The 24,853-nt window shown below is 38.3% G+C and overlaps 2 protein-coding genes across 4 annotated transcripts in view; both read right to left on the bottom strand.

The window, feature by feature from the left end:
• The window catches only part of RAD54B (RAD54 homolog B), a 64,248-nt gene that overhangs the window by 21,867 nt on the left and 17,528 nt on the right, over window positions 1-24,853 (bottom strand). For 2 of the 3 annotated variants that reach the window (XM_032708689.1, XM_032708695.1), the window contains exon 4: window positions 2,658-2,858. In XM_032708689.1, coding sequence (XP_032564580.1) covers window positions 2,658-2,858 — 201 coding nt within the window. Of the gene's footprint in view, window positions 1-2,657; window positions 2,859-17,604; window positions 17,967-24,853 lie in introns of those variants that run through there. The other variant, XM_032708705.1, reaches the window with a different exon arrangement.
• FSBP (fibrinogen silencer binding protein) lies at window positions 18,061-24,726 on the bottom strand. Its single transcript, XM_032708719.1, has 2 exons — window positions 23,879-24,726; window positions 18,061-19,557 (listed from the first exon to the last, which is right to left on the bottom strand). The coding sequence occupies exons 1-2, from the start codon at window positions 24,247-24,249 to the stop codon at window positions 19,032-19,034; spliced, it is 897 nt and encodes a 298-aa protein (XP_032564610.1). The 5' UTR covers window positions 24,250-24,726; the 3' UTR covers window positions 18,061-19,031.

Raw genomic sequence — 24,853 nt, 5'->3', positions numbered from 1 at the left:
GATTCAGACACATCTGAAATCTTTACTTCTACCCATGCTCCAAAACATATATGCTCTGATTATTGTCAGGATTTATCAGTTAGCTCAAAAGTCTGTGGACTCGATCAGATGGGCATTCTCAGAGCAGCTACATATACTATCAGTCTCATTACAAAACACAGCTAGAGCTGCTCCTTTCTTTTAAGATAACAGTGTAACAGTGGGGGTTCCTTCTTTCAAACATTCTAGTGGTTGAAGCTCTCACGTAAGAAACAGAGGACATAAATAATTTATTTTCTTAACTCAGAGAGTTAATTACTTCAGAATCCTTTACCTCAACTGTTGAATTTGTGTGAATTTGGATAAACAGGCTTGGATCCTCAGCTGGGCCAAAATAACTGCAGACCAGCAGTTAAATCACTCAGCTGTGAACAAAAGGGCAAGGCCTCCCAAGGTTTTACATATATTTTATCCAACAAACACTACATATAAAGACTGCTGGAAGCTGTTTGCAAAGCTCAGGTCTCCCACTTCTAGGGATATGAAAGGTTGGAAGGTGAAGGTCTGGATTTGAATTCTTTTAAGAGAAAAAAATAACCGAGGTGTTTCACAGTCTAAGCAAGTGCTGAAAAATAGTCTGGCCAAAAGGGAAAGGGAGTTACTTTTCTTCCTCTCCTCTAAACGTATTCAAAAAGCACACAGTGAACCTTGTTTGGTTCTTGAAAGAAGAACGCCTGTTTCAGAAAAGAGCTTGAACACAAAAGAATGCACGAGCTTTCCTAAACAAGGTGGCTGGGGAGGGCATTTATGACCTCTCCTTTGCTCTGCGTTTTTGCTTTCTGTTATTACCTTCACATAGCTTCAGGGTGAACATACTGAATACAGGTGTATCCCTGTGCAGATTTTGGTCTGAAGAGTCTAATTCTAAGACAAGATGGGCTTTGAGGGTACTTGGAAACAGGAAAGGTAAAAAAGCATCCTGCACAGCTCAACTGTTGATGCAGTTTCCAGAAATAACTGTTTCTGTAACATACAGCAATTTACAAGAGACCACCTCCTAAATTCTTTGTAATGTGTTATTAAGGAATTAGGACATTTGCAGAGGAGAACAGCAAGATGTTCTGCTGTCTCAAAACCAAGTTATAGCCTGTGCCGGTTTTAGGTTCCCTTGTACCATCTGAGATCCAGCCCTGGTAAGCCTATGAAAAAGACAAAAATTCTTCCTTTGACTTTTTCTTCCCATTTAAAAATAACAATCCTGAATGCTCATACACATTTACTATAAACTTCTGAGTTTTAATACAATTTTGGAAGTAAGCACCACTACTGGACCTTTCCTTCTCACTTGGTGGGCTAAGTAATTGCACAAATTTAAAACTCACACTGCTTTAATTGATCAATTTATGATTTTCTTAGAATCAATAAGCATTGAAAGCAACTCTGAACGGGTAAGTTAGCACCAATGATGTTATTATCATTGTGTTATCTGACACCATCAAACATGGCAAGAAGACTTTTACCAGCAAAAATCGGAATGTTCATTTTTCCATTGTGTTTGCTGCTAATTCAAGAAGACAGGACTTGAAAAAAACACAAGAACAACAGGGTGGTGGCTGATGCATTCCAGGCATTACTCTCTTTCTCTCTGCCTTTTTCAAAAACAAGCAAGTCTGTACATATATTGCTTTGCTATAAATAAATTCAAATTAACTTCTAAGTTACAGACTGATTTGCAAATCAAAACTGCCTGGCTCACAATGTCATGATTGTAACAAAAGAGCAGAGTAGCCATCTCAGACCTAAAATTTATCAAATTATGTTTTGTAGCAACACTGTTCAATCCTACTCCCTTACTGAACATTTTTGGCTCGGTTAGCAAAGTTAATTCTTGCTTTGCTTTCAGTAAAAAATTACTGCTTCAAGTTGACTGCAGCCTATGGTTTGCAAGTCTTATTTTTAACTCTGATATCAACCCAAACTATGTCTTACAGCAGCAGCTGCTGCTAAAACTACAAGACTAAAAATTGCTACACAGTTGACTTTGGCTGTGTTGGAAAATGTAGCTGTTTGCCTGACTTTCCAATAAAGATAATATTTTTAGCTGTTAGACTGGCTGAAAAGTAGAGATCCAACCTCTGAAATTCCTGGTTGCTGCACTGCAGACTGGAATATCTACAAGGAACTTAACTGTGTATTTTCCCCTAATTTTAACACCTTCACTTCTGCATTATGTGAGCAACTAAAATCAACTACTCATCCCTCATTTGGCTTTCTGTTGAATTAGTACAGCCGTTGATTTCCAGATCCTCTCTCTGGACTAGTGTTTGGTGTTTCTGTGAATAATGTTATCAGCCTGCTCCAGCCTCCCCCATGCATCTGCCCTATATGTAAGAAATATAAAGCTTTCTTGCAGTCTTTCCAACCCCTGCCCCCCCCCAAAAAAACTAAAACCAAAAATAATAATAATAATAAAAAACAAACAAACAAACAAAAACCCATAAACAAATAAACAAAAAACACACCAAAAAACCCCCAAAAAACCCAACTGTTTTTTCATCCCAAAGGTCAACATCGGTATGGAGAACTAAATTATGTGAAGAGCTGCGTGTCTGTTATTCAAAGCACTAAGAGATTTTATGCCAGCTGCTCCCTTACACAAGTATGCAAATCAACAGTACCTCTTCCAATGTCTTTGCCTTCCATATCTTTCAGTATTACTGACTTTCCTTTTGTAATAAGAATAGCATCTCCTTCCCACTTTTTGTGCTTTTTCTTTGATGCCTTACACCACACAACACTGAAATATTTCGCAAGGCAGTCGGGTGCTTCCTGAGCTGCTTCTTCCTTTGCAGTCCCTGATGTTGGCAAATTGAACCCATCTAAAAGGGAAATAAAATAACAAAGAGTATCTCAGATTATCCTGACAAAGCATACAGGCATTTGCATTTCAAAAAAATCAATTACAATCTATACATTTCATCTTATATAAACAATGCGGTGCATTTCCTGTCCTGAGCCGCTCATGGTAAATTTGGACTGAGAGAGAAGAGTACATCAGGACTCAACCTGAAAAAACCCCAAAACATTAAATTGTTTCAGAAAGTATGCATTTCCAGGGAAAGCAGGTTACTTGGTGCACTAGTAAGTGAGCTCCTGATTTGGCACATATACAAGACGAGTAGAAAGGCTGGGAAAAAAGCAAAAGGGAAATGACCATAGCAGAAAATGAAAGCAGAGTCCTGGTGAGATAGTGCTGGGCAAGGTTCTGGAAGCAAGGACAGGAACACAGAATTCAGGAAAGGGAACACAGGCAGCCAGTAAACAGATCTGGAGCTAAAGTCATCCATACTAAGTGGCAGAATAACCATAAATGTAGTAATGCGAAATATTATTTCAGCTCCTTTCCTTGCACCCTTGAAAAATAAATAATTGTGTAAATCTTGAAACAGACCATCTCTTGAGTTCAACTCAAATGTTGTTACCAGGCTTAGATTGATTTAGATTTGTCAGCAGTTACCCAATTATAAGAGTCACAGATGTAAATATTAATATGAAATATTTAGGTTAATAAGGTTAAGAAATCATAATAGAACAGACAGTAGTTGATTATAATATCAATTAAGAATAAACACATGCTTTCAAGAGTTAGCAATCTGAGATAAGTAATGGTAAATAAGTCCCCAGCATTACCTAAAGGAATATCTGTAGCATTCCTTTTCAGCACATGCACAGCTTCAAAGGGAGAATCAGACTAATTTTCATTAAAATACCCTTGCATTCTGGCTAAAAGCTTAAATCGGTTTGCTCCTTTGATTCCATCTGGGATTCAACACTATACAAATCTCTTACAGAAAAGTGCTTATGCCACAGACTAACCTTTCCAAAACTTCCAAGTGTGCTGGTATTTAAAGGAGAAGCAGCAAGAGGAAACTGCTCACAATAATGGTCCAATAGAGAGGTAGTTTTACCACTTCTACATTGTCTACATATTCTGAAAACTGCAAAATACTCATAAGTTACATGCCTAAAGCACGTGCATTTTAGCATTTACTAAAAAGGTATTATCTAAATGAAAAACGCTATATTTATTGAATCCAATTTTCTCTTCAAAGAGCTCTGAAAGTTGTATTGTCTGTATACAACCCTATGCTAATACAGTGCTTAAAGCAGATAGGATTTTCCATATGTGGATGTTTCTTTAGGGCATTAGCCAAACATCTACAGAGTTTCATGTGGCAGATGCCCCCATGTCCAAAGAGTAACAGAGCAACTACTGAACACTGCTATGCCACAGAAGGATAAGAAAATGGAACAGAGAAGTCCTTCTTGTAATGTCAGGGACTCTTTGTAGATGAACCCTAGTAAACGAGCCAAAGAACAATAATAAATCCTTGCAGTTCTGTAAAAATGTAAAAAGGTTCTATTGGATCTTCAATAATCACAAGTGATAAGATTTAGAGAAGTGAAAGAGAGAGAGGGGAAGAGGGAAACCTGTACCTTGCTAAAATACAAAAGACTACTTTTACTCTATATTGAGCTTCTAATTGCAAACTGATTTGACAGAAAAATACAAGATTTTTTTTTCTCCAACTGATTCTCTTGGTTTAATCAGCAACTTCTTCCCTCGTGTTAAGATTTTAAACGGTTACTGCAAGAACTGGAGATTTCATTGCAGAATTTTCTTCTTCTCTCTTGAAGGATGGCCATTCACAAACAAACCTCTTTGTCTCCTCCACTGACCTCTCACATGAGTTTGGTGACCCCTGAGATCCGTTTTATGGTCATTGCTCTTTTACTCAGGGAATCCTGCATGGTGTTATCTGAACCACCGGCAGATTAACTTTCAAGGCAATAACAAGTCTTCAAACTCTTCTTATCCCTGCTTCATTTAAAATAATTAGAAAACCAATAATTTATAAACAGAGTTGGAAATTGCTAGCCTTCTGTAAAAGTGACTTTTAGTGAAAAGGATTTCCAAAGCAATCTGCCCCCAGTGAGAAGCAAATCAGCACCAATATTCCATACAATAGTACTAGGTTCCTATGGGAAAAAAGAAAAAACAAATAGACTCTGCAATGTTCAGATTTCTTCCCTCAATTTGTCTTCTGAATTATCATAACTCCTGTTTATAGAAATATTCAATAACAATTTGTTTCTATGCTACATAAATTATTTTCCTTTTACCTATAACTATGACTTAGTTTCATATAAAAGTGTAAGGATTTTTTTTAATTAAACATTTTTATGTAAAAATAATTATATCCTCTCAAAATTATCTTCCATATAATTTCCTTGCATAGAAAACCTAAACCTGTTCACCAACAATGCTGATTAGGTACTTTCATTCAACCTTCTTTTTATCCTATCAGTTTGTTTGTATCAGCATCACATCTATTTAACTTCAAAGATTTATTCCAGTGCAATAGCGGAATATTCAAATTTGATAAATACAGTGTCATGAGCTTTTCAGGAATTGAAATGAGACTGGTATGTTACTCACGGGGACTAAGTTCATTGTTTGATACAGGGGTACAGACAGCAGCGGTTTCAGCAGAAACCCCTTGCTGCTCACTGACCTTAGACAGTATCTGAAACAGAGCTGGATTTGCTGAGACCCTGGAAGACAAACTTCAGTTGTACATTCTGAGCTCTGCTGTTAATCAGTTTCGAGTGAAAACAATAAGTAACAGGAACTATGCATGCACCACAGTACGAGAAACATCACAAAATCATGCCCACTCCTTTCTCTCCCGATGAGCAAACCACCTGGCCTGGCAGTGCGGTTTGCTTAACCATGAAGAAACCACAGCAAGCAGCAAAAGTCTCTCCTCCCAGAATGAAGGCCTTGGGAACTTTAAAGACATGGCTAACAGGGCTTTGAAAAACTTCCACAAATAAAGCTTTCTCTCTCTGCTTGAGAAAGCAAAGGTTTAAGTTTCAAGATATAAACCACAGCCTAACTGATATGAGGAAAAGTTTCAGCAGCCTCAGGAAGGTGATGATTTACAGAAATCGGGACAGGATCCAGTAGAGGGGATGGGGAGCATTCCAGTGGCAAACTAGTTTAACCAGTTTCTGATGAGCAGGATTTAGAGAAAATGCATCAATTAAGTGCATTAGGTTACTTCCAATGCAGCAAGAAAGTAGCTGCATTACGAAAGACTACAGAAGGTAACTCAAGCGTGCATTTTCAGGGGACTGTGCACTGCAGCTTTTGCAGCACTGTAAGTACACACACGTTACCACAAGGAGTGAGGGACACGGGGTCCAGTGAGCCAAGCACTCGACGCCTTGGCCTGAGGTGTGGGTTAATGGATAGCTTAACCCCATCCAGCTGCAGGCTGCTGCCAAAGCCTAAGAGCTCACCTTTCCTCCCCTCTCCCCCCCTGCTTCTCATCCACTAGCTGCAGGCAAGCCAGCTCAATGAATCCCATCAGCAACTACAGTCAGTACAGGGAAGGGGTACATGAGGTTTGGAACAAGGAGACTGGGAGTCTGCCCATTCTTCTCTAGCAGCTGTTAGGCTGGGGTGATTTTGAAACCATGGGACCTGTCAAGTTAACCCAACAGCTCCATAGTTGAACATTGAAAGCACGTCTGGAACAATCGGGAATTTTCCCTCAACTGCTCTGAATCTTCCCAATAAAAAGCACTGTCGCAATGCAAAAATTACAACTTAAAGAAGACGGCTTTGATTCAAGTTGCGTTCTATAGCGCTAAGGAATAATTAGGAAACGGAGGGAGGCAGAGCAAAAAAACTGTAAAAGGAGATTTGGGCTTTGAATGAATCCCAGCCCAAACTTGATGGCAGTGCTTTGCTACAGCTTCCACAGTCACTCTGAACATGTGCCATGGATCTTGCTCCATAGAGCCAGTACCAACTCCTTCTTCTGAGCAGAGGAAGTAATCAAAAAGTTTCTTCATTAAATTAATTCATAACATTTTGAGAACAGATGTTTACATAGTAGTTAAATGTCTAGTTGCATATGAAATACCTACATGTTAAACACTCCTAAGATATCCCAGGAATATTTAAAGAAATATGAGACAGATAGCATCATCCTTCATTTGCAAAGCAACTTGAGTCTAATGATAAAACTTAATACTAAGCTAACATGTAAATGTATATTAGTGTGCCTCTAAGATGGAAAATATGTATCAACTCTTCTCACAACACTTCTGTGACACTGTTAGAAGTGCAACCAGTAACAGTCGAGTTGACTTGCCCTAAACCCACAGGAATCAATGACAGCTAGGATTACATCTCAGAGTCACTTATTACAACCCAGTGCTTTGTATCCCTTTCAAACACAAAATGTTTATGTCATTAATATATTAACATATATTAACATATCAGCATTGTTAGCAAACTCACCTACAGATGGATATTTCAAGTAGGAATATTTTCTTTGAAAAACACATTATTGTTTTACATCCAAAATTATTTTAAAACAAAAATACAAATGATCAAAAAATTTAAATGTTTTTAAACTTCTTTGTCAAAGTCTCTTTATAATCTGAAATGCCAACCAAACTAGCCTCTAGACTGCTGAACATACAATACTATAGGGATTTCCATTAGTAGATTTTATTTTACATAGCTAATAACTATCAGTCCCTAGTACATCTTCCATGCTAGCTGTCTCAGTTTAAGCACACATATTCACACACATGTACAATGCCCATAAAAACTGGCAATGAAAGAAAAATCACTGTTTATGAGAACAAAAATAACAGATTAATGCAGTCATAGCCACAATAAACTCTTATTTCTTGTAGAAGCTCTACTAACTCAATAATTTGGAAAAGAATCTAAAAATCTGGGAAGAAGATAACACTTTTTTTTTTTTTTGGCTGAGGTAAAACTTTTCCACCCTTGAAAGCTAAAAGCTCTTGGAAATAAATGTAGTTTGCACATTTTCTTAATTTCCTGAGGATTACACACTGGACATACTCTAACTGAGGCCAAGAATAGACTTCTCTGTAGGCACAGCTCTCACTGCTCAGACCAAAGCTGGGTTTCTTCCACGCGTGCCAGCAGGGAATTTTTCCTTGGCCCTCTCCTTTAGACACATCATCCCTTGTCCTGACACCAAACAGGGAAAGATGGCAGAGGGGACAAGGACATCTACAAGGAAAAGTAATTTGGGAGACAAAGCCTGAAAACGAAGATTATTGCTGGAAAGGAAGGCTGATGTTAAACCAGCAGAAAACTGACAACTAAGTAAAAGACCATAAGTCTGAGCTAGAAGCAAAGCATGCAGAGAAAGGCAAGAAACCCTACAGGGAGTGAAAAGAGTAGGAAGACAACAGATTAGGTTAAGAGAACGGATGCGGAGGACTACTGGGACAGACCGGGACTGGGGTACAGTATAAGGAGTAGAGAGAGAATTAGGATTTTCTGAGCAGGAGCTGGTGCAAGAGAAACTTACTGCCCCTCATCTCTGACCCTCAAAATTCAAGGTTCACTAAAAAAAGCATATGGCTGAAAGCCATCAAGGGAAATCAAGGGATGACTTGGGAGGAAGAAATGAGAACAGGAGCAGACTAGGCAATGACAGGGAAAATAGAAGAAGAAAATGATGACAGACCAAAGGCAACATGGCAGTGCAACATAAAAAATGGCAAGCAGTTGAGTGCAGAAGGGCACTGACTGCACAAAGACACGAAGAGCACTCAGAGCAACACAGCCTCATGGTAAACAGGGTCAACTTCTCTTCCCCCATCCTTCAATTTTTTCTCTAATTCAATTTTTAAGACTACCAAGGTAGTGTTAAAGGTAGTGAACCTAAAACTACTATAATTGTTACACTGTTTTATGTAATTTTACAGACCCAAGTTTGATAGTTGCTCTACAGGTGGATAGGGCTGCAATGGGAGATACAACGTAACAGATGGAGGCACTTCAGCTCCTAAACTGGCTACGTTTGACAGATCACAGCCTGCAAGACAAACCCAAATCAATTCCGACTTTAGGACTAGTAGAAGACCCAGAATCAAACAATTTCTAGTGGACAAGCCCATGAAGGCAAAGCAGGACCCAAAGCTTGGATCATCATATCACTTTCCCTGAAGTCCCTTTGGTACATTCTGCTCTTCAACCTGAAAAATTGTCAGCCTTTCAGTTTCTTTGCTGTGAGCAAACATGTGCAAAACTCACTGGGCAAAACACTGCATGCCATGATATTAATGGTCTACACTGACTTCAGTGACCTCTTAGTATACTAATTCACTTCATAACCCCAAAGGAGAAAGATAAGATTTTCAACCTTATCTGTCTCACATGGGTGAAAACAACAAATGATATGGAATAATCTGTTTAGAAATGTTAATTTCCTCTAAAAGCCAAAAGATTAACATTTTGCACCCAGTACTACAAAACTACGTCACCCACCCACTCATCACCCCCATAAGCCACCTTCCATTAAGTGAATAGTTTTAAGGTTGTGAAGTCAAGCAGAGTTTGAAGATGTCAAAAATAACAGTGTTCCAGTGACCTGATCTGCCCCACTCTGCATATGCATTAATGATAAAGCCTTTACAGAAAACATGCTGCACTACACTGTCATGGGACCTCTTGCTCATTCAGTGCAGAGAACTGAACTGCTAGAAAGGCAGGAAAGGTGGCAGGAAAAAAAGCTGGGGCTGCCTGTGCCATCCCTGAACTGCTTTGTTGTAAACTGCAAAAGGTGTGGGATGAAGGAGGCTGAGAATGCAAGGACTGATAGTACAGTCTTGTGGTTAAATAAGCTGAATAATGCCTTAGAGAACTGGACTTTACTTGCACGTCTCCTAGAGTTCCTCTGTGGTGTAATGGCAGCCATTTCACCCCAATTTTAGCAATAAATATTTGTCTGAGCACCTGACTTGTGATTCAGTCTCATTTGTATTAACAGTGAACACTCACGGGTGTAACTGGAAATTGTAGTTGTGGAAAGATTAACTGTACAGTATAGCAAAGCACTGAGACAATGCAGTGCTCGATGATTCAGTCTGCACCTTCCATAAAAATGGGGCTTTTTGGTTTTACTCTCTCTGTGCCTCAACTCTTGCTTTATCTCCTAAAAAGTGGAGATTATACCAACTTCTTATCTCACAAGGATTGTTGTGGAACGTAATTACATCTGGGAGGCACTCAGATAGTATCATGATGAGCAACAGAGGAAAAAAAATAGCTAATTAATTCAAAATAGTTTGAATAGTGTGCTGAGAACAAGGGGTAGGTCTATAACCCAACAAAGAGGTAGAAAGAAAATACCGACTAGTGACTCACTGAGTGGACACAGTCCATTCTGTGAACTGGAACTGGCAAGGAAGAGTACAGAAATACAACCCCTAATCATGTACTTAATTACTATACCCAACAGAATGTGAAAGCTGGGTTCAGGTTGTGCTATTGGCAAGTTTTTGGGTACTTGAGCTTGTAAACTTAATTTTATTTTCAGATAGGAATCTTCTATATACAATAACAGAGATAGCAGATGTGCTTAATTTGAACAAGTAGGAACAATCCTATCATCACCATTTAATGAAACGTTTACCTCTCAAGGGTATCAGCTGCAGAGGAGGGAGGATGAAGAGCACATACTTTCAAAATTATAGCTCCATGGTAGAAAACTATTCTTCCTAAACCTCTCAACTGTCTAAAAATGCAACTGACTCCAGCTTTCACTGTAAAAATTTAATGAACTAAGCTGAAAGCTTCTGTCAAGTCCACAGAAATAGATGTGCAACTCCTATTATCAAAGGAAAAAGCAGCATCATTGAGAATTCTGAAAGGCTGCAGGCATCTTTTGGTGCAGTGAGCCAGATCAGGTTGGTAAAACACTGGAACCAGTCAAATGACATCCAAATCAATTGTTTACTACACTTCTTAATGTTGTCATCCACACTGAAAGTTGTTTTGATTAATTTGTGAAGTAAAGGTTTTTTACTTCAAAAAATAAATGCAAAACTGATATCTGCAAGTAAAATTTATCCTTGGGTTCTGTAAATATTGAATGTTGTTGCAATAAATTATAGTCTAAATGGGATATGAAAAAATTCCAAATATTTAAATTATCAAAAAAAGCAAATCACTAAGAAATAGTTAATCAACTATTACATAATCACAGGTTAATTGTAACATTGTCAAAAAGCACTAATTTTTGAAGCAGCTTGCAGAGATGTAAGTGTGGATCTTTTTGTGTTTAAATGTTAATGGAAGGTACACGGCTAATCCCACATGTGGTACTTTGAAAATACATGGTTTGGCATTCTCTTAAGCATTTGCTATTACTTCTATCATTTTTTATCAAAAATAAAACTATTTCTGTACTGCACAAAATCTCTGTTCCTAAAATGCAAAGACTTTTAGATCTGTAACAAAACTCAAGCATGCAGAAAGGGATTTATTAAGATTATGTCTCCTTTGTATTAACATCTGTTTTAGTATATACTGGAAGGAAAACCACTTTTAATGTACTGTTTGTGTTTATTAATGACCATCTTTGATGTCCCTGTATTACGGTAAAGAGTCCTTAAAATACAAATAACCAATAAAACTTGCGCCCACTGTCACAAGCATGAAACACAATATATTCCTATCCTAAATTATTTAAGCAGGACTGTTTAAAATTTATGGCATTACTCTGGGAAGAGGCACACAAGGGATGAGTCATATTTTTTTAGAATTTTCATGTGTTATGCAGCAATGATTACTTGCAGAGTGGCTGATGAAATATTTGGAAAGGGAAAGAGTAATCTTTCCAAATCAAGTTACATAACTTTGATTTACATAAGTGTAATCCATTCAGTAGTCCAAGCAAAAAAGTAATATTTATGACCCAAACACAAAAACCTAGAGGTCTAGTTGTAATTCTTACTAGGAAACCAAAACTGGAACAGAGAAGGTGAGGGAGGAGGGAAGAGAAGAAATTCATCCTTGTGGAGGTAAGCAGTGCTCACTGTGCTGCCTTTGCTGGCTCTGGATGTAAGAAAACTGAATACAACCTAAATTGCATAGAAACTCCAATGCAAATTAATAAGATGATTCCCTGTATGGAATCATACAGGGACCCTAAAATTCAGGATGCCTTTAGCAGAGCCTACTTTGTGTCAACTCTGCCTATTTTTGGTCCTGAGCTGACCACTTATATAAGGAAACACTAGAAGACATAGAGATGTGGCAGCTTTCCATCAGCAGACCAGCTCTACTTAATATTCCCAAGGGACTTCTTTGACCCTTGATGTCACTGTAAAGCCTCTGCAGCATGTGGAGCTCCTTATCAACTCACCATATGTGTATCTCATTGGGTCTGTATGTGCCTATGAACATAGGCACATGTGCATGCTCAACAGAGAAGGATGAGATTTAGGAAAAGATTAAATTTACCTCTACTACATTTAATCTCAAAACAATCTTTATAGATGCCCACTAGATCTTCAGAGTTAAAGTACCTGAAACTCCTAACATATATTTAACTTCTGGACTGCTGAAAAGTATCTTTAGCGTCATCTCAGGAGTTCACTTAGGAACAATGTGTTTTCAAAACTCAACTACAGCAAATTAGCATATACAGTTATATAACAAAAACTATTCTGAAAGGAATAGATTTTATCTAGCAGAAATAATTATAACAAACAGCAATGGCTAAATTCCCTAAATGAGCTTAATTCACTCCTTTTCTGCGCACATACTATGCAGCACTCTGAATCCCAGAGCTACAAACAGTATTTTCCAGGCTATTGCTGGGTTTTTTTGCAAAAGAGCTGGGCCATTACCTATCTAGCTGAACGGTTCAACAGCTCCTAAAAACTTACTGCCCCAAAAGAAGGACAGCTGTGCTTGGGATCCTTGCTGTCATCCTCTCTGGATCTAAACAAAGTGGTTCCTTTACTGAGTTTGTCTGTCCTGTTAGTGGCAAAATGAGGGACACATTTTCTTGCTCTCATTCAAGGCGTTCACAGCTGAGAAGTCCTTGATCCATTCTCAATGGCTCAATGTGCTCAGGCTGGACAGGCTCTCCTAAGAATTCATTTATTATGGACTACATCCGAAGTGTAACAACCTTGTACTGAAAATTACCAAATTATGTTTGCCAATGACTTACAAATAAAACAAACTTGAATGAGGTTTTATAGGAATGGCCAAAGACCAGCTTGATGCCTTTTGAGTACTTTTTCGAAAGCACAAGGAAACTGGAAGACTACAAAGGAAAGACGATCAAAACTCAGTATATCCTAAACAGAGTATTCTCCAGGTAATCTGTTTCACAGAAAAAAACTGAGACATAAACAAGCACAAATGCATACACAGAGCACACACATTATAACCCAAGAGGAGGTAACAGCATGAAGTAGTTTGGCCAAACTGATAGTTGATGCTACTAATGTCATCTGGAAGTCCCTCACAATGTACAACCTACTGCCAAAGCTTCCTTACAATGCAAAATGATGCAAAGATCACCTGGGTGAAACCTGCACGATTTACACGTCAATTTTTTGGGGAGGATGGGGGCCTTACCATGTAGGCCCAAGCAAACGCCATACTACGATAGAGAATGTGTCAATAGCAATGTATACACACCGATTTTAATTCTATATTTCCAGCACATGCCACACATAAATGCTTTGACTTCACAAAATGATACTCTTAATAGTATCAACAAGTGGGCTACTTCAAATTTACCTGCAAACTGCTGCTGAGTTATAAATTACTTTCTTTCACATGACATCGTCAGTCATTAATAACAAATACAACTTGACACTATGGCCAGTTTTTATCTGATGCAATTGCAGGACACGAATAATGTAACTAACCACAAGCAGTCCCATATCCCTTCTCCCCATCCCCAAACTAGATAAATGTTTTGTCCTATCGCTTCACTGTTAAACTAAAGCTTAAACAACAACAACAAAAAAATCAGTAATTTATAAACTGATTTTCTTATTTCAACCATGCAGAAAGTTCCTAACTTTGAAAACTGACGTATTTCAAGAAAGCATTAGCAATACAGACAAGGATCTTACACGACATACAAAGTAAACAAATGGCAACACATAGGCTGCAGTACACAAAAAACCTGAGATTAGCTCAGTTGGTTAGAGTGTGGTGCTAATAACACCAACGCCGTGGGTTTGATCCCCATATGGGCCATTCACTTAAGAGTTGGACTTGATGATCCTTGTGGATCCCTTCCAACTCAGAAAATTCTGTGATTCTGTGAAAAAGACTGAGCCTTAACCAAACTAAGTCCTGACATCAACTGAGTTTAGAGGGGCAATATAATCCAGTGGAATTATTTTTTCACAATACATATGCTTAATTATGCTAATTATTGCAATTATCCTAACTACAGATGAAAATCAAGAGCCAAAAGGAAATGGCCAGGAAACAATTGATTTCTTTAAAAAAATAAATTTAATTGCATATGTAAAATACAAAAAATTCAGTAGCATTTTCCAAGTCTGCAGTTTTGCTGAAGAGCAAATAAAAATCATCTATTATGTGAAGTAACTGCCGATTAAGTATTCAGTGATAATTATATGACATTCTTCTTGTGTAATACAGAGTCAAACAAGGTGTTACGTTCACTCAGAGATATTTGGACATATCAACAAATCATTCTGTGTAATCTCTAGGATAAAATAGTGTGAAATCCCACAGCATGGAAGAAAGGCAGAGGTGGTGGGGAATGACAACGCCTACAGATGGCTGAGCTTTCCTTGGGTTCTCTGACCCTCATCCACCTTCCTACACACACAGATCAGAACTGAGGTTTTCAACTACTTTTCCACTGAGCAGTGGTCAACACCAAGGCAAGCACTTTTGTTTTTATCAGAGATAGAAACATAGGTCACAGAATGGCTGAAATTTAGTTATGTGTTACATAGCCAGCTAACAGACACTATTTTAACTACTGTAAACAGCACCTTTTTTTTGTTGTTTTTTTTTTTAATCTAACATATAGACAGCAACATTTCTCAAATTATTTAAGACCTAGATATTTAAAACAGAATAGTAGCATGACTAGTTAGGAATACACACTGAGAAGCTACATTTAATGCATTTTAATGTTAAAAACAATCGTTTTAAAGTCCTCTTTTTATTTTCATGTGCAAAATGGAAAAGTAAGCAACATCTTAGGAAAACAAAACTTAATCATCTTCTTGAGTAGTCTTTTTATCACATTATTGAAGTGAAAATTCACACTGAACCATTCTAAAGCAGCTTAAAACAAGATACAGGAAATTTTAAAAGACAGTTTATGCAGGCAGCCTGGGTATCACAATTCCTTATTTGTTCCTCTGACTCAGAAACAGCTCTCATTTATTTATGTTAAGCAACTTAATGGCTTTGCCTATTGGAAATTAGGTGGGCACAAGTCTTCCCAAAGAAGACAGTCTGTGCGTTTTCATTGTATGTGGGAAAAAATCCCAAGTTTGAAAATGTGTAGAAATATATATATGAAAGAAAGGAATTTAAGTTACTGAGGTGGAAAACTTCAGAAAACAAGGTTTTAGCTATGAATAATCTCTCCTGGTCCTGGAGTACTCTCTCCTACCAGTTTTACCTGATAAGAATTCTGATCTAAGGCAAGCACATCCACTGAGATGATTCCACAGGAGTCAAAAGGTTACACGAGGGAAGCAGAGAGGTACAAAAAAAAGCAAAATAATTAGGGAGCAGCAGATAAAATTATAGACTGATCGTTAGACAATTACTCAGATGAAATTACACAAGATGCTATCACAATTATCACGTTATCATCGTTACAGCTTTTTATTCGAATCCTAAACATAAATCTATTAGATGCTGAGAATTAAATTACTTCTAGAGCCAGTTTATTTCAGTTATTTTAGTAGAAGGACATGAACATACGGTAGAAAACTGTCCTTGCCTAAAATTACTCTGCTTGTACTATGTACATTATAAACATGCAGACAGTGAATGGCACTGCCAGATGTAGCGAAGGGAGTAAGAGGATAAGAATGAGGGTGAAGGAGGGAAGGGTTTCCTATCATCCCTTTCACACACACTAACACAGAATCATTTGCTAAAACAGTAAAAATTCATAGCACTTCATGGTCCAGAAGGACCAGCCACAGCTGTGGTGCATATACCCAACATTAGGAATACATGGAACAAAACCCAGGAACAGGCACAGAGAAGTGAAGTCTGACTCAGACAGATAACCTGATACTGTAAAGCAGATGTGGAGTGAGAAAGAAATGCAGATTCATCGATATAGAAAGTATAATATATAGTCAGCAACACACTGCTCTGAGAGCAATATAATGTCACTAAAGGAGGAAACATGTCTATAGTGAAAGGAAATAAAGAGCACCTCACTAGTAAAGAAATCAGCAAGCTCCAAGGGGACTTAACAGATATCTCCCCCTTCCCCAAGCTCCCCAAAAACCAAAAGAAACAAAACTGAGAACAAAGCAAACAAGAAGCATGAGAGACCTCTGAACTAGAGCTGCTGCCTGCAGATAAGAATGAAAGGCTTCTCACTAACAAATGAGACAAAGCCAGAACAACCAAATGTGGAAGAACACTGACCATAACAGCACAGTTCTGACCAGGCTGGTGTATTTTATTTCTTTACTCATTTGCATTCCTCCCCTTCTAGCACCAAGAACACAAGAGAGACTTTGCTCTACCCAGAGTCCTATTATTGCAACTACTTTGCCTGCCAGTTCAGAAAAGACTGTAAGCTTTCCAAGACTGGAAATTCCTCTGGTTCTAGTCCTCGAAATAAAAATACCATGCCAATAGAAACCCTGGAGGTCACCTCTTCATCTAGCATCAACAGAAAATATTCTTAAGTCTCTAGAGCATTTTGGTGGTCAGCATAGGACTAGCTGTAATTCAAACCCACTGCAAGACAATGAGTTGTATGGGAATTATTTTCTGAACTATTAAAAACTTCTTCATTTGCATAATATCTAAGAACAGAAACAAGAAATAGAAATTAATTCCTTACCAGTGAAAACCAGAATTCTGATTTTCAACTAAAAGGATAAGATCAGACATTTCCAAACTACAAGATGAGGGCAGGTAATTCAGTGCTGTTTCCTATTTCTGAGAAGTAGAACAAATAAAATCCTTATTTATTTATTAAAGGCAGCATTTTGATTCTTGTGAACTCAGGAAGTGAATGTCTCATTGAAATGTTTCCAGCTACACAAAACAGATCGACGTCCTTGAACTAAAAAATACAGTAGAAAGCCAAGGACTGTACAAAAACGATGGCCACTTTTCCAGGCACCATAATTTTCAGTGCACACAAAAATTCCCAAGACATTTACAGCTCTCTCTTCTCTAGAAAACAACTGAAAAAGTATCAGGGAACTCTGTATTGCCAACATCTGTTTTCACTGTTCTGTATTTTTCCTCAGTTTGTAAACAAAAGACTTGCTTCCTCAACTTTTCCTACCTGTAACCTGTTAAAGTTATCCTGGGCCCTGACAGTCACGATCAATTCTCTTGTCTACTATCACAAAATTTAACCACAATTCTTGAAGCTCCACTAGGCCCTCAAACTCACATGCTCCCATTCTTCACAGTTTTCCATAAGCATCTATCCCTGTAGCTACAAAGGTAACCTGGTTCACTCAGAAGACACACGAGGAGCTTACCTCATTCAGAATCTGCTGATGCAGATCAGTGCCTCATGCTTGCATGCTGAGGTTCTGTGGGTGTGGAGAAAGAAGTAAATTTGGGAAAACACTGGTGACGGGAGCAAGGAAGAAACAGTCTCCTTCCTATTGCTTTTGTTCATTATGTTGTTGGGGCCCTCTGAGATGGGAGGCACAAGAGGAATTACATCTCCTTTGTTCTCTCTTTTTCCTTGATTCTCTGCTTCATTTCCTTTTCTTGCACTAAAGGTTAGAGGAAGGGGAAAGTATTGTTATGGGGAATAAGGAGCCAGAGGTCTAAGGCAGTTGTGGATCCATTCATAACGGGCAGGACTTAGAATTATGAAGAAATGAATCATCTGGGACTGATGTTTTCCAGATATTTTTCTTTCAGTTATGAACATTGATCAAAACTACAGAGGAAAGAGCTGCTACTAGGACAGACAGAAGAATCAATTTTATTTTTATTTGGGGCTTTTTATTTGAAACTAATCGAAAGATCAGAACAACAGCATCTATAAAAGGTACCCAGAATAACACAGAATCCTCTGTTGATTTCAAGTCACATGTTACTTACATACAGAAAGGATTTCTTTTCAGTAGCTTATAGTCCTAGTCATACTGATCAAAGGCACCTGCAACTGTCTTGGTTGCACATGCACTGTAGTAATTATGCATGCAAAAGAGGAAATCAGACATTTATGTGGTTGATCACCAGTATAATTACTACAACTGAATATACGATCATGGTAACTGTACACACAAATTACACATGCATGCAGTTTTAAAAACCAAGTGTTGCATTCATTGTCTCTATTTTGATAATATCCTACGGAAACACTCCTCCACTGGAAACAATTAAAAAGTATTAACTTTAAAAAATATGTACATTTATTCAACTGTCTACTGAACATTAAAAAAATATAACGATCCAGTAATTTTGTCTTCCAAGCTGATATGTCAGCAAAATCTCACCACTGTCGTAAGATTTACTAACTTGAAAAAAGTAAGACATTTAAACATAACCTCTTATTTCTCCTTCTTATATGTATTTATTAACCTGTAACTTCATTAAGATAGTAAAGGTGATTATTTGAAAAAACAATGCATATGAACAAAATTTTAACAAGACCTGACTAAATTTCATTAGCTCATCACTACTCCAATAGAGATAAGTGGAAATATTTTAAAAGTTTGGATTTTTATCAATCTAAACACTTAAATGTACAGGATTTGACTACTTTAGACCAGAAGAGTTGGTGCATTCAAACGCATACGAGGTATTTTTCTAAGGTACATAAACAACAATGTGGAAAATACGCTTTCACGTCTCAAGTCCAGCTTTTGATCCATCCATATTAACATACGGAACAATTCTGCATTTATTATTAAGTATATCAAAGAATATGACAGAAGTAATAAAATATTTAGATATTGCTGTATTCTGGCAGATCACGCCGTAGTCGTATGGCCTTCAGCTTCTCTACTTTGATTTTTGTTCGCAACAGTTCTTCTTCCAGTTGCTGCTTTCTTTTCAAACCATCCCTTTTTTCTTGGACATAAAGACCAATTTTTCTTTGGTTTTCTAATATTATCTGATGCTCTTCTTTCAGCATTTGTAACATCTGTGGGTCATAACTACACATTGGTCTAAAGCGTTCTCCAACCTCAAGCCTAAAAAACTCATCTCTTCTTGGTACAGGGGATGGAGACATCATCACTCTCATATCAACTGAAGATACTGATGTTGAAGGAGACCTTTCCATAATATGCACCAGCTGGTGTTCTTCCTCTTGTTCTAAGTTCTCATTTTGCTGTGAGTCTATAATCAAAGAAGGAGGAGGTTTGACATCCTCTTCCGATTGTAAGTCCATCATGACTGTCGCAGGATGGTGATCCAACATTGCCTGTGGTGAACTGGTACCAGCAATTGTTTCTTTATCGATACTAGCACTAGAACACACAAAATCATATTTAAATAATCCATTAAAAACTATTTGGAAAGGCATAGCTGTAAGTAACCAAAACTTCATTTGAATACTACTCTGCTATCTATGCCTGGGACCCTCTACTTCATTGCCTGAACACCACCTGTACCCCTCTCTCTTTCCACAGACACAGAATGTGACACAGACACAGCCATGTCACATTCAGAATCTATTGCTATAAAGGCAGTACAGCTAATAGAGAACTTCCCTTGGGAGGCCCTTCTGGCACTGGAGAAGCAAGGAAGGCTATTAGTGACATGAAAATATAAAAAAAACCAAGCACCAAGCCATGAAAGTAACAGAGAAAAGAGTTTATATAATATATAATATGATTTTACAAGGAGATAACTGAGATTGAGTGGAGAGAAATATTTCCATCTCACAAACTTATTAATCTCCCTCTGTCCTAATGTGCTCCCTGTTTCTGACTCATGCACCTAAGTATTTGTTTTTTTTTTCTAAAAGGTACAATAATCACTAAATAAAATTACGCAAAGAGCCTTGGGAGAAGAAACCAGAGCCCAAATGATGACTTTGTCAGTCAATTTGAGAATCAAGCTAATCCCTGCTCCTTCTCTTTGAATTGGCAATCTTAATACTTTTCTGAAGTTTCAAGAGAAGACACTGAAGTGTTTCCATTAAGAAAGCCTATGGTTCTGTGCATTTCCTTTCAAAAGAACAACGCCCACTTTACTCATCTGTCTTTGTGTAAACTCCTGAGTCAGCAGCATCTCAAATCACAATTTGACATTGCATTGGCTTTGATGATAATAATGGTTCAAGCTGTTCCTGACACTTCTCTACCATCGGTTGTGCTTGAAACCCTACACTTCTGCACATCACTCCTTTATTCAGGTAATGCTTTTTTAAGCCAGATCGGCTTCTTGATCTATTACAGTACAGATCTGCAAAGAATAAATACTTGCAGCATGACTGGGAAGGCAGTATAGTGTAACATGGGAACAGAAATATATTAACTTGGTATTGACAGCGAAGCCAGTGTGCCATGATGGCCATGGCTGCCTAAAACGGTCTCTAACTGGTGGTTGAAGATTTGAGACACTTCCCAACCCTTTGAAAACTAGGCTGCCACTACTTAACTAGCAGTTAAAGGCAGTGAGTGGATCTCGTGATTAACAGAATATTCACAGATGCTCCCCAACACAAGAACCCAAGTTGCTCTCTATTAAATTGGGAGGGGTGGAAAGTGGGGGTTTTTTACACTTTTTAAGTGTCTTGAAAGCCCTACAATCCACACACTATTTGATTATTAAAACACTGTCCTGGTTAGTAATAGATTGGGTTCAAATTCCCGGAAGCAAGGAGAAATGTAATTTGTACTTCCTATTCTCATGTAAATGCACTAACTCCTTAATAAAAATGTGGCATGATCATAACTTCTAGATATCCCATGGTCTTCAAAACTCTCGGTTTTAAAAGAAATAAGCAGTCATGGTTGCAATTTCTAAAGGACCCTGACTAGCCTGCCATCTATTAACATGAAAATACTAGATTCAATGCTAGAATTCGTGCTAGAATAAAAGCACGAAAGCTTCTCAATAATCAGTTGTAAAAAAGTTCATCAGGGTCAGAGCAATGTATTTTCAAAAAATTAAGCCTGTCAACCACACAAACTATTTTAACTAAAGATTCTTTAAAAAAACCCCGAAAACAGTCCATCTGAAGCAGGTATTGAAAACTGACCTTTCCTTAATCCCCCAAAGAAAACGCCAAGATAATCTTAATTCTATTGACTGTTACCTGAGCTGCCTATGGAGTATCAATTATATCCCCTCACTGCCTCTTCCTCATGCCACAAAGCTTCACCTTTTCCTATATACTTCTTTCTCACATTCCTTTTACTCCTCTTATTGAGCATCAAAAGCATTATTCTGAACACAAATTTTCACTTTTTTTAGTGCTGACTGTAATTCCGGGTTTCCTCCTTCTTCCCAACTGCAGCTTCTAATACAGCTTCCCTCCTTCTTATTTGCTGGCTCCTGGCCAGCTTCTAGCCTGAGAAAATAGGAAACAACCAGCAGGAGAAGCAGGTCATTCTGACAAAAGGAAATGGAGAGACAGCAGAAAGAGAAAGTGAGAGAGGTTAAATAGAAGAAAGGTAAGATTTAGTCTAACATAGACTAGAGCCTCCAAGCAGTGAAAAAAATCCATCTGTCAAATCCACACAGAACTAAAAAACTATCAAATCTTCAGGTAACTCTGATGAGGCTTTTTTTTTCCCCTTAGTCAGCCTCTTAAGAGGAAAACAATTAGACAGCAAATAGAGAAAGAAGGAATTGAGAAACAAAAGAGCTGCCTGTATGGTGGTTACTAATGTGGTTTCTGACAACTTGACTGAAAGAAAGACAAACAACAGTTACCACAATTGGGGCATGGTGTTTATAACCCTGCAGGCACCCATGATTCACCAGGTTTTGCTTAATCACAGCGAGCTAGAAATTGCTTAAAGGTGCGATTAAGAATTTGGACTCATTTTAAGTTGTATTTCCCTCCTACAAAACCTAAGCCACATCCCAGGGAGTTAAAACCCAGTACAGGGTTTATAAAACTAGGGTAAAATGCAACTCAGAGTTAAAATTAGAAGTATCAAACAACGATGTGTTTGGGCAGGAAAAAAAATAATCTTTTAAATTATATTGTTTTCTTTCAGGACACAGTGTAGTGGTTGTTCCTGAGATGAACCATTTTGGGTAAGCAATAATCAAGTCAGTGTTCCCAGACCCATAAAGAACTGCAAAAATTGTTTAAATTACAGGAGACAAACTATGGAGATCATTAGCTCTTAATCATTCACTAAAAGCGTCAGTGCTTTTTATAAGCCGATCTACAAACCAAAGTTCTCACACTATTTTTTCTCTCCCCTCCTTACAAAAGTTGGTAGTCAAGACACTACAACCTTTATTAGCGCAATTAAAAGCCTCATTTTGTTCCAGAGAATTCTTTGGAATGGTTCCTCCAGGGGCATTCACCAGGAGCAGCAGCACAGCCCAGTTGCTTTAGACTTCTTTACGCAAAGGACCCACAACAGCATATTTTTAGAGCATCTGGCATGTTGGGATTTAGACAATTGTTACCATTCAGTTCAACCAGTGGCACCATGAGTCCAATTCAGCGAGTGTGCGCATGCCAGGTTTTCTTAGAGTGTTACGCTGCTGCACCCACTGTCAGTACATCTGATTAAAATATGGAAAGTTTGCTTCCCATTAATCTGCTTGGGAAAATAAGAAAAATCAGAGCTTTCTCAAGGTTGCTGGGGAGTTATTTGACTCCCCACCCCGCCCCCCCCAAGCTTAGTTTTTGTATCTGGAGAAACTAAAACCTGACCCAGGCATTTTTTGATCCCTCAAGGACCAATACAGAACCAGCAGAGTGTTGCAAGTCAGATATGAGGGGCATTAGCCAGCTGTGGGAGAAAGCCTGAACGCTGCCTGCCTGTATTATGTCTGGCTCAAATCTAGACAGTGTGTCTCACTTTACTGAGCAGTAAAAAAAAAAAAAAAAAAACACCAACCAAAAATAAAGAAAAAAAGGAAAACTTCTAATGCTGTACCTCTTAGTTTCTCTCTGTATTTAAACTACCTCATGTAAGACACAGAATTGCTTGGCGTTTAGACTTCAATTAGCTTTGCTCCAGCTTCAGGGAACCACCGTCAATGTAAGTAAAGTATAATTTAAAAAAACATTTGCACTCACAAAGGCACTGCAGTGTGGAGTCTTTTTTTTTTTTTTAAAGGGTTGGAATCAACTAAAATGTAACATGCAAACACCAGAGTAAATGAAAGAAAAAAGATGTGTGAGTGAGGTTTCTTAGCTCTGGGAACTAACTTTATTAAATATCGTATATAAACTGCTAACAGTTCCATATGTTGCAAAATGACTGCAGTATTACCTTAAATGGAGGAGAATAGCCATCACTTTGCCAGTGTTTGAATAATCTGCCTATTAAAAGGTAGGGGAGGGGTAGAGGTTGGAGCTACTGTTTCCCTTTGATTCTCTCTTAACCCTCACTTTCCAGAGTATGACAAAGACTCTGAAACAAGCTTTGAAAGAGAGCTGAACAAAAAAAAAAAAAAGAATGCAGTGCTAAGTCACCATAAAGCTTCCCATAAAACAAAAGCAGTATTATTTTTGTCATTGTTCCCCATTTGGGAATTTTCTCTGATAAACATTTCCTCTAGGAGCCTGAGCACAAGCAAAAGCGTTACATAGTAGATAGGAGGCGCCATAATTTTCATTCAGTAACAAAGTAAAAAGAATTGTCTCACCTTTGAACACCGCTCCTGTCTCTTAAACACACATTGGAAATCTGTGGAATCATCTCCACAACTTTCTTGGTTGGCTCGGAAATGCTGCTTTGACAATCTGAGTGAGTCTCCTTTTGCTGCAATAGCTCCTGTTTGGCATATTCTTTGAGCCTCTTGTACAGCGTGCGCAGGCCCTGTGCAGTACGAGGAGGGCGATCTACTCCGATGGCATTGTAGTTATCAGCTATGATATCCCAGCATTTGTTTTTTTCCACTATTACAGAATGCTTATTGGTATGTTCCTCGAGAATTTTAACGTACGGCTTCACGAGTTTTAGCAAATCGAGCTTTTCAGATAAGGTAAAATTAGAAGATCTGGCCTTCCCAACCATTGTTACCTTCGAATTAAGGAAGCCGTTCCTGGAGCCACCATGCAGCCCCTAGCTCTGCTCAGCTCTTTTCCACAAACAGAAAAAGATCAGGCTTAACTAGGCTAGTCTCATTTAGGCCCACGCCTACAAGGGAGGGTTTATTAAAATTCCTTCAGCTTAAGCTGACGCAGGTTCAGGAAATCTGCTTAAGCCAAGCCTGACCTACATAAGGCTTCAGACTGAAGAAGGCGAGAAGAAACAAGCAAAATACACTTTTGTATGAAGAGACCAGACATACGCAGGATTTAGAAACATAAAGGTTTAAAGATTAGCACGTTACCCAGCTAAAAATTACCTAATTTAGCTTGAGTAACAAGCTCTGACACATCTCCCCAGCTCCCTCACACGTATCTCAAACTGAAACCGTGCTGGAGATGATTTTACGTGTAAAACGACGTCCCTCAAAAAAGCAACAATTGCTTTGTGCGAGGCGCGGCGCGTTACGGGGCGCGGGAGGCGAGAGGCGGCGGCGTCTGGAGAGAGCCCCGGCAGAGCCCCCGGCGCCATTTGCATAGAGCTGGTCCTGCTGTCAGTCACCGCGGGGCGGCATCTCCCCCAGCCGGCT

This window comes from Chiroxiphia lanceolata, chromosome 1 (genome assembly GCF_009829145.1).
Source record: "Chiroxiphia lanceolata isolate bChiLan1 chromosome 1, bChiLan1.pri, whole genome shotgun sequence".
In the NCBI taxonomy this organism is placed as follows: Eukaryota; Metazoa; Chordata; class Aves; order Passeriformes; family Pipridae; genus Chiroxiphia; species Chiroxiphia lanceolata.
The sequence above is the reverse complement of the archived record's forward strand: the minus strand, read 5'-3'. Positions and strand labels throughout refer to the sequence as shown.